At 38.3% G+C, this 10,982-nt stretch overlaps 1 protein-coding gene across 1 annotated transcript in view; it reads left to right on the top strand.

Moving 5' to 3' along the window:
• Positions 1-940: 940 nt before the first annotated feature.
• Positions 941-10,982, top strand: part of LOC102299736 (interleukin-1 beta) — a gene marked incomplete in the record, with an annotated part of 11,170 nt that continues 1,128 nt past the window's right edge. The window contains 2 exon segments of the mRNA XM_042227231.1: positions 941-1,062; positions 1,350-1,587. Of these exon segments, the coding sequence (XP_042083165.1) occupies positions 1,371-1,587 (217 nt within the window).

Genomic DNA, 10,982 nt, shown 5'->3' with positions numbered 1-10,982 from the left:
TTATATGAAGCAACAGGATGTAAATATCATAAACAGTATATTTAAGTGGAGCCCTTCCCCTGCCAGGCACTGATAAATTACTCAGAGCTTTCAACTGTGACAACTATGCCTGACACCCTCGGTCAATAAAAAGGCTCTAAGAGCATGTGGCAGCAGGGTGTGGTTTTGGCTCATCTGCAGAGGAAGCACCAGGAAAGTGGAGAAATAAACAACCCAACTAAACCACGTTAAACTGTATCTGACTGTATGTTGAGAATTCTTGGTATCAGCTTTGTAACATACCTAACACAAATAGCACCAGTTGCACTACACTTCCTATTTTCTTTCCTCAAAAAATATCAGCAAAACCCCACAGAGTGCGCAAATAAGTGAGAAAAAATAACAACTTTCAAACAAGTAAATGTTGGGTTTCATGTGACGAGCCATGCGCTTCATCGGCTTTCTGTACTTTCTGTTATTCCCGCTGTGACTCCACATGACTTACACTTTTAAGACGCTGATATTACTCAACCCTTTGATACTGTTTTAATACAGGGCCAACAAAGAGTTTACAGATGCCAATCTTACACCTTTATTTACCTTCAGTATGCTTAAATCACCTCCTTAAAAATTTTGTTTTTAAAGTCATAAATCTGGAGTCAAATGTAGTAACTAAAAAAAATATAAACGTACAGTTCTCAGTATTTTGTTGATTGTTGATTCTGCTTTATGATTCAGCGGTATAGCTTCCTACTTTCAATATTGCATGTGAGGGTTTTCAGGCTGTTCAATGTAACTCTGCTTCAAAAAAGGAAAAACATTGTTTTCCCCTTAAAAATATAAATAACATAATTCAGTGATAGTTATAGATTATTTATTGCTAGATACTAGGGGACCTTCAAACATGTCAGTGTAATTCCAGTATTTCATCACTGAAAGCACCGGAGCTCCACTCCTTGTTTGGCTCTAGAAATTCCCCAATAGGAGGAGACGAGGGAGCGTATAAAACTCCTGGCAGGCAGGTCAGTCAGACAACTGCTAACAAAGCTCACTGACACTGAACTGAACTACAGGTTTCAACAGGTAAGCTGACTCAATTTGTTGACAGTGTTAATGTGGAGCAGATTATAAGGAGGATCCTTTATAGAGTGTAGTTGTTTTTTGCTTAGGTTTCATTCATAGATTAAATTCACAAATTGGTGAGGCAAATGTCTATATTTCTTTAATGCATTATATAAAAATGTCATGTTTTTTTGGTTGAATAAGAAACAAAAATAAATAAAATAGCTGATAAAAAGGTAGAAGACATATTTAGATAATGTGTGAGTGAATGAATGTGAGTATAATAGAAACTGTTTTTTGGGCTTTAGCAGATCTTTACTCAGTAAGAGATGGACTTCAAAATGAGCTACATGGCTGAGGAATGGAGCCTCAAGATGCCCAAGGGACTGGACTTGAAGGTTTTACATCATCCAGTGACAATGAAGAGTGTAGCCCACCTAATCATTGCCGTGAACCGGTTAATGACCAGCACGTCAGGGTCAGTGCTGAGCACAGACTTCCAGGATGAAAACCTGCTGCCCATCAGGTTGAAGAGCTTTTTGGAAGGTAATCACACAGACAAGACTTCATTTAAATAGTGGAAAAACACTGAACTATGAAAATGTTAGAGGCACAATTGAATCAATTTAATAAATTCAAGTTACCTATCCTTTCTACTTTATGGCATTTTAGTTCTTTTCTACTTCATGTTTCTAACAACATGGATGATGATTATATTTTCAACTATTTTAAACTATTTAAACGTCTAAGTGTCACATGTAGTTACCTTTGCGGTCATCACTGCCTCCCTGCAGCATCACTGCATGGAGCTCCATGCTGCTTTCGACCAGAACCAAGCTCCTCTTTTGGCTGTCAGTCACAGTGCACTCAATCTCATCCCTGCTGGTGAACTGAGGTGGTGCACCTGTCCTCTCGATCACACTATGCTCTGGGACAAAAACAGACATGCATGGTTGAATATGGTGTTAAACTAGATTTCTGTCTACTTGTGACTAGGATGGTAAAATGGAAAGATACATTATTTGTGTATTAATCTAAAGAGAATTCAAAATAGCTAAACCTAATTCATATTTGTAACAGCCAAAATGATTTAATGCATGACTGTGAAAATGGCAAGGAAACTCTGGACCTGTTGGAATTTATTATATAACCAATTTATAACCATACAATCACCCTGTTCTCACTTCTGTATGTGTAACAAGCACAAAACGTGCTATTGCTATCTTTCCATCTCTAACAGTAAGCACTATAAACCGTTTCTATTGATATCTTTCCGTGTGTTTATCAAAAACTCCTTACGTCACAGGATGCTTCTTTCGAAAGAACCAGAGTCACAATGTGTATGGATGGAAAGCATTGTGTGGTTTTTCACTATCACACCTGATGGAAGTTTTCCTCGTTCGACTCACTGCCTACAAGCAACTGGCCTCTGAATTGAACTTAGGTCTCATTTTAACATAGGCGCACCCTTCTCTCATATAGCATCTTATTAAAGTTGGACCCTACGACAGATCCCACTTGTTGATTTTCTTTTTTATTCTTCAGTGATCCAACAACTTCTTCACGATTGTCCTACCATGAGAATATAGAGTGAGTAATATGGGAACAATGTTTTATGTGTTTAATTTTCGAAAAACGCTCTCCATTAAGTCCAGGCTCCTACTTTGTGTTCTTGCAGGAGGCAAAGACAGCAGTGCAGTTCGGCCACAGTGCTCGCATTAATTCGTCTCCAAGTCTCACATGCATTTAATAGAAACGTGCAACAATTTTTTACTAGTCCAATCATGTCTTACTGATTCTCACATCCATGAGATTAAGATGTTCTATCTGGTCCCTAACGTCTCTAGATTTCAGAAACAAATATTATCATTTACACCACTGTATTATCTTATTCGCGTGTACACCACGTCTTGTCAGAGAATGCTACTTTCAAAGCCATAGGACCCTACAGTCAAAATTCTTACTAGCAATACTACTCAATAATACTTATACTTTATTTGTTTCTGCTCTTAACCTATTATTAGAATGTCCTACTTTTAGCCAGTTAGCACCTAGAGATAGATATAAGCAATTATATAAGGTGAAGAAGAATTGACTTGTCTACTGTTACAACAGCAGGACACAACTGCTTGTTCTTGAAGTAGGGATTTTTCACATCTTCTCTTTATTAAACCTTTGATGCCAACTCGTTTCTGTATGTGAATGAAACACCGGACCTGTCAAATAATAGAATCCACATATACTAATTAAGAACTGAAAACGAGATGTGATATAAGAATGTGAAGTGTTTAAAACATATTTAATACCCCTATCCCTGCGCTTTGAATTTTGGTTAGTAGGATCGATTCACTCTGAAGGCAATATTGTTCAGATGGTTGTCCCAGTATGTATGCCAACTCGTTGTTTCTAAGCACCGAGCTACACAATGTTTACAGTTTACAGAATTGATTTGTTTATACTTGTTCATATCAATTCTATAAGTCACGCACTGACAACACATTATATTCATTGGATCAATTTAGGAAACGAGTATGTTTTTATAAACGATCCGCAACGCCGGGGCCACTTAGACATACAGGAATAAAAATACAAGGGAAAGCTTTTATTGCACATTGTCAAGTATATTTGGACTCACGAAATCACACTATATCGTGTGCGCACCGATTTGATGAGCTATTTTAACAAAAGTTTGACTGCACAAAATGAGTGGAGTATATGTCTGCCACTACAGAGTGAAGTGCAGTGATTTCCGTTACTCACGTGCTCGCTTAACCCCACTGTTTTTTTGGAGAAGCAATTTATCCCACGCTTGAAGCCATGAGATATCTCCTGTGCCACAGAGAAAAAAGTCAGACCTAAAGACAAGTAAAGGGAGTGTACAAGCCTCTATGGCTTACGTACCGTGCACAAATTGTGGTGGGAAACTAATCATATTTGAGTCAGATAAAATTTAACAATTTCAAGATCCTCTTGAAACCTCTCCTAAATTATTACCACACATATATGACATGTAACAATTTCAACCGTCCCACAAATACACTCCTATATTCACATTTTCTTAGGTGTGATTTTGACACCTTAAAGAAAGCATACATCATATATATCACATAGCTGAACAATACACACTCTCTATGTCTTTTATCACCTGCCCACCGATTCTAACCTTTCCAATCAAAATATTTGCCTCATGCTACTCTTTGTATTACTCGAGTGAGTGATGATTAGTCTTTGTATATGTGGCGTTTTGGATGAATATCCAGGACAGATATCTAAGTAAGTAAGTAAGGCATACTTGCCTTGTTAAGGTTTTGATAAGCACTTTCACCTTATCATGCCAGTTACCACAGCGCAAGGTATTCTCCCAGTTCTAAAAACCAACACTGAATTATAACCAAGCACAAACAACAAGTCCACATACATGATGGTTATTTAGACATACTCCGCTTCTAATCTATGTTTAGAGAGTTTTTTCTCACAGTTCGTCAGTTTTCCACATGCTATACTTTTATGTGAATCTCAAGATTTGGCGTTTACATGTGTGGGTAGGTTATAGTGAAAAATCTGAAATCCATCGCTATTCTTGCATGTTGCATTGCATTCTAGAATCGGGTGGCTATAATCCATTGAGTGTATGTTATGTGCTAGTCACAGAAGATCCTAAGGCAGAAGGCTAATGAATATCTTGAGCTAAAACAACATCAAACTGCGTGCTAATTAGAGATGCATTAGAGTGATAGCTCTTGATATATTTCGTCAAAGAGTTCCTAACATGAGCAAGCCATCATTCCGCGAGTAATGCAAACAAAAAACAACTACTGCATGGCTGCGGAATTATAAAGGATAAAATGATGTTGTTATATTGAATATGTTGTGATTTTCGTTGGCTCTATAGATAAATTTAACGGGAATTGATATGTCCATTGTTATATACCTGACTAGTGTTTGCATACTATAAGGTAAGACATGAAGATAGCCACCGCAATCAATCGAAGGCACAGTTTAACTTATCTAGCGAACACTATGAGTTACGCCAGAGACTAATAAGAAATTAGCTGCAAGACTCATCTCGGCTCTTCTAGATAGGAAGTACAGTGTTAAATTTTATATAGAACAAGAGACTAAAATTTTCCATAATGATTAAACGAGATGGTAGTACAAGTGGATGATAACTCTGCAATAATACGCTACATATATGGATAATATTAGACCTATTAAAAATATATTATTAAAGTCTTATTGTCTCATACGTCTCTCTTATATATATAATCCATTTATATTTAAAGATTAGACGGTAAGGTGCATAAATATTAGTAGAATATCTGTTGATGAGATTGAAATAATATAATATATTCCAGATAAAATACAAGTTCTCTTCTAGGGTTGAAAGTGTTTTACTGGTGTGAGGAGTTTGCTCACACGGTTTAAACGATGTAACGTCTTATTGTTGGTCCTTGACAATCAAATTTACAATAACATACAATAGACGTTTGTTCCCTTTTTGGTAAGGATATGCCTCATTTCTGTGAGGCATCTGCAGGCGCTGGCCTGTTTTTTTGCGATGAGAAACGATTTGTAGTCGATGGGTCAAGCGCTCCAACATTTATCCATGTCGTCTCGATTGAGGCTCAAGAATTCAAGATTATATATCTGAGTACTATGTCTAACATTGCTTTGACTGATTTGGTTTTGATCAAAACTTCCTACAAAAACTCATAATACCAGCGTGTTTTCAATAAATATGTAGTCTCAAATTAATACCAACTATGTTTATCTAGCAACAACTTTTTTTGTATCGAGGTCTCTCATCTTAAATATTTGTTTAATCTTTTTCACTCCTACTTTAAGCTCCCATAAAACAAATTAGATTATATTAATAAAATTGCAAATTTTTATTATCTCGCCATTTACTGAGGTTAACATATGTAAATTAAGATACGTCTTAAAACCCTTTGCTGCATTTAGTGATAATGTTTCACACAATGTCTTACAGTATATCAGATAATCAAACCCTCAAGCCCCTGAGATTTAGAAACCTACTCGTAGTGGTCTTCCAACTGCACCTCAAACTGTTAATTATATATATTGATGAGCATGTGAGAAAAAATGGAAAAGATCTCTATACCTTCACCACTCTTTAGCATATGATTAACTCACAAAATATGGGTCTCAAATGGCAATTTTACAGCATTTTTGTGAATAACAAATCAGGACTGATATTTTTTCCATGCTACTCTCGAGTGTGATATTTTGTAAATCAACGCCAGCAAATGAAATATATGTCTTCAATATACTGATATATAAACGAACAAGATTTAAAGTATAAAAATATGTAAAAATATATACTACAAATTAATGACTAGCTCGATAATCGGATCTGACACATAAATGTGCATCTCTCGATCGTACTGTGAAGGAGATAAATATAATCTCGAGAGTCAAACAACTTCGATGATGATACCTGTTATTTCTTAGAGCAATCTGTGCATTCATACAATAGTGTACAAAAAATCCACTACTTCCCATCATTTCAAAAATAAGCATTGAGCAAAAAGCATTTTGTCCATTTGGTGTTTCATCGGCGATTTTATTGAGTGCAATGTCAACTGGAACCAATATGAACTTCTCTAATATAAAGAAATAGCCAAATAATTGTAATTATTATTTTTTAGTTTGTTTTTATGGTGATCACTCAAGATGCAGGTTTTGATGAACCAGGAGTGGAATATAAAAAAACCTAAAGGGAGAAAATTAAAATTATTCTTTCTAAACTCCTACAGATATCTGAGTTAACAGAACTAGATATTTTATAAAATCAGTAGTTGATCGAGACTAATAAAAGATATCTAGTCAATCGATGTATGGAAATTGGTTTGCGATCCAGAGCCATGCATAATCCCTCTCATGGTCCTTGTGTTGCATTGGAGATTAAATACATTATTGAGAGGTAACTTGATGTTTCACTTTTAGGTTCATGTATGATATAGTCCTAAATCTTGCAAAACATCTTGCCGTGTGATGCTCCTGCTACGCTGCAGAAGCGTCCTGTCACAGACTTATACCACTGAATACGACAAAGGTACGAGGCGTTTAAGAATAGGAATATGGCAACGAAAAAACCTTGTGTGACTTCATGCAACCTTTCTTGTATAAGCAGACATATACTCTTTAGGTCAAACCTTTGGAAACTCTGTGAGTAAGAAGCCTGTGACATCTACACAAAAGGTACAGCTTGAATGCACGAACTGTTACTCACAAATCTGACAACAAAATCTTTAAATAATTCAGTGTCAGCGAAGGAATCTGAAACAGTTTGTTGGCTGGACAGAGATGCTGTTTGGAATCAGGCTAGTGTTGATTCCCTTTTTGTTAATTCGTAGTTTTTCTTTCACAGGTTGTTGCAGGAAAAGAAAACAAAGCTCCAGTTGACGGATTCAAGCGTAATATCACAAAAGGTCAAAGCGTGACAGCTCAGGCCAGTCGAGGCCCTGAAAAGAAAGCATTTGGTGTCAGTAACAAAGGAAATGTAAACGGCAATATACTGACGGCACAGCAGAACAACAGTCGTCCAGCACAGCCAAAACATAATCGAAACCCTTCGCTCACCAGAACATACAGTGTTGTGTCCTTCAAACCTCACCTGAATGGAGCCGGCCATGTCAACAAGCAGGCAAATGCAGGAATTCAAACTTCAGGGTACGGTGTTTTACTCCAGCCTATGCCCAGCCAAAACATAATAGCAAAGAGGAAAAGACCCCTCCTTCTCTCGTTTCAACCCCTTCTACTTCAATTTACACAAGTTCTAGTACTTGCAGTGTTTGGTTGTCCTCATTGCTATCACAAACCTATTCTACCATTGTCTGAAATGGGCGAGAAAGAGTGCCCTAGCAACATCTGACCTGAGGCCATAATACACTCAGAGAGCCAAGAAGCTGGATGGCATCAGAGAAGAAGGTGACAAGCACGGAATGGTATACGAAAAACTGCACTGCGATACTTCAAGAAGCCCCTTCTAAACACCAGTCTCCATACAGTTCATGAGCTCCACATTCACGAATATACCAGCTCAAAGAGTACACTATTCTGTCTAGATTCTATCGCGCCAGAGTTCTTGCCATGATGTCGAGGAGGTGAAGTGGTGGCTGCCTCTTCTCGGACAGTATTGCGACTTTGGCATAGGTGTCTAAGTTGTGGGTTTTGCAGAGGGACTCACTTAAGGCCATCGTAATATGTGTTCACTTTGTGTGTCACCTCACAATTTTCCAATCACCTAGTCACTCCCCAAGGGTATTTACGCTTTGGTGCGCCCCTATGTTTACAAGAGAACAAACACAACAGGCATCTTACTTCCTGCAGTGCATTCAGGTCAAGAGCACACAAAGCCAAAAGAAGCCCCCTACCACATCACCTCTGTCCACTGCAGCTAGCTACAAACTGACACCACAAGTGTCATCACATTGCGAAGAGACGTTTTCAAGGTCAGCAGCTCAAATGCCTCACAACACACAAGTGTACTTGTTTTTCGCTGGCATGTCCCGAGATTTTGTGCCATCGCCTATCGAAAAAATATTATCACATTCCCTTACAACGGTGGGAGTTGCCCTGAAGATCTTACACTAGGAATTTAGAAAGGTTCAAAGGTTCAAAAACTAAGCAGCACCACTCAGTAGTACTTCTAAAACCTGTCTAGGGTTTAGTCATTCTCATTCCATTTCTAAATTACCACGTCACAGGTATAACATATATGGGACGCTTCTGAAATTAAAGACCACACAGAGAACATACACATCTCTCAAGTGCACCGTGGTAGCGTCGTTTTATTTTACTGCGCCAGATACATTTGTGTGTTTAAGTGAGTTTTTTGAGGACTTACTACAGTAAGTCAATATGCGCTCTAGACATTATTATTACACCCTACAATCAAAAAATGAGGTCCAGCCTTAAATTGCAAACATGACGTCCCACAAAGTGGCACACAAAATATATTTAGAAATGCCATAAAAGGGCCTGAAGAAGAGTGCCAACATGACAATATAGAGTATGAGCTGGTTAGACGCTCAAATCGCTAAGATACACAAATTACTCAATTCATATCAGATTAAAAGATGTTAGTATATGTCGTTGCTTTACCATACATTATGCTAATCTCTGTCTATTATATGGGTTCAAGCCCCCCCCCTGTCCCCAAAGGTATATAGCCCTCTGATTCTCTCTATAAAGTAGAATTAGAACGAATGTGTCTAGCGAAGTTAATTTACCCATAGGAGTGATATATGGACTGATATAAAAGATGTACAGAACTGCAGAGACAGAAAATTCCGTGCTTCAAAATGCTCAGCTGTTACGTCACGCTTCAAAAACCTTGTAGGAATATGGTATTTGTTTTTGTTAAAATAAGATTCAAGGGAGCTCAGCTTGACACTTATTTCACCAGACAGTTCCCGCCAACCTTCCGAGCGATACCGTCTCTCTCCCACAGTAGTGTCACTATATGGCCAAACAGCACCAACCAATTGACTCAATTCACACCATACACCTTACTTTTTGAAGAACACATACCTCTCTAACTAAGATGTTCACAAGTGGTTTCTATCTAACATTTCACACATATTCAATATTTAATCGTTGCTTATGGCTCTCTCTGCCAGACTGAGAGGTGAATAGGAAAGACGTAGCAGAACTCTGTGGGCTGCCCAGGTTGAAAGAATGTATTAGTTAGCTAGAACACTATTATACCAAGGGTAACTGTATTTTACGACAAATGCATGAGCTGGTGCTGAATCATCGGTGTGCACTCAGACCCTTGTCGTATAGAGCCATTCTACGCGATTGGTGGTTACACATTCAGACAGTAGGTGCAGAGATTATAAGTTGCAACTGTGCTTGTATTTTTTTGACTCATACGCTGAGGAGGGGCCCCTAGTGACCTCAGTTTCTTTCTGTTAGCTAGATGCATTGGAGTGAACACCATATGAAGTTTATCTGAGTCCTAAACGTGACGTTGACCTCTGCGATTATTTCCAATGTAGTTCACAGTGGGATTAAGTTTGCCTTGTGACTTCGGCCCCAGTGACCTCAGTTCTTTCTGTATGTGATGAACACCAAAAGTTATCTGTAGGACGAGATAACTTTTCAGTATTAGTAACTGACTTTATTTGGCTTAAGCAGATCCAAATATAAAAACTATCATCTCGATCGATCACGGATCGATTTCTAGGTCAGTTTGTCACTGTAGACATTCCAAGCTCTGTTTTCATAGTTACATGTAATATTGCTCATTAATAACTCATCTCATTTTGACATAAAGGAAAAAACTGCAGGAATGGCGGGAGTCCAAAGGCATTACCTACAAACGTCCTCCAATGCAAGGCAAACCTCAGGTCAGGCGCACGGTCTCAGTGCCTCAGCCTTTCTGGGCCTCCATGACTGAAGAAGATGAGGCCTACTCCCTCATCTGTGCTGTAGATAGATCCCTGGCTGACTGCCTCAAGTTACTGAGAGAGGTGTGTGTGTTGTAGTTCTACAATTTGCGCATCTTCTAGCCCTTTTACTGCAGGCCAGGGCCACTACTAGTAGCTGTTAAAGAGTAATATGAGGCAGCATAATCTCGCTTACAAAGCGATGATCTCTGGAGATAATGATCCTTCTCGCTCTGACATACGCAGATTAATATCTCGATAGGACGCAGTACTCATGGTGGAGGTGGTTTGTGTGTCCCAGGGATTCCAGGGCTATGTTTTTTGCCCTGTGGTTTGATGTGTGTGTATTCTTGTGCATATGGCTAATCAGATAAGTCCAAACTTTTCTATTTAGATTCCTGGCTTGGCTCACCCTGTGGGAGGAAACGACTACCAATATAAGTGATGCGTCAATTTGCTAGAAAAGACACCCAGAAGAACTTTATAGAACTTAGAAGAAACAGTTAACCAAACTGCCCGAGTGTT

Source organism: Haplochromis burtoni, unplaced genomic scaffold (genome assembly GCF_018398535.1).
Source record: "Haplochromis burtoni strain Fernald_Lab_line unplaced genomic scaffold, NCSU_Asbu1 Contig_250, whole genome shotgun sequence".
Taxonomy (NCBI): domain Eukaryota; kingdom Metazoa; phylum Chordata; class Actinopteri; order Cichliformes; family Cichlidae; genus Haplochromis; species Haplochromis burtoni.
Note: the sequence above shows the minus strand (reverse complement) of the source record. Positions and strands in the feature narration are given on the sequence as shown.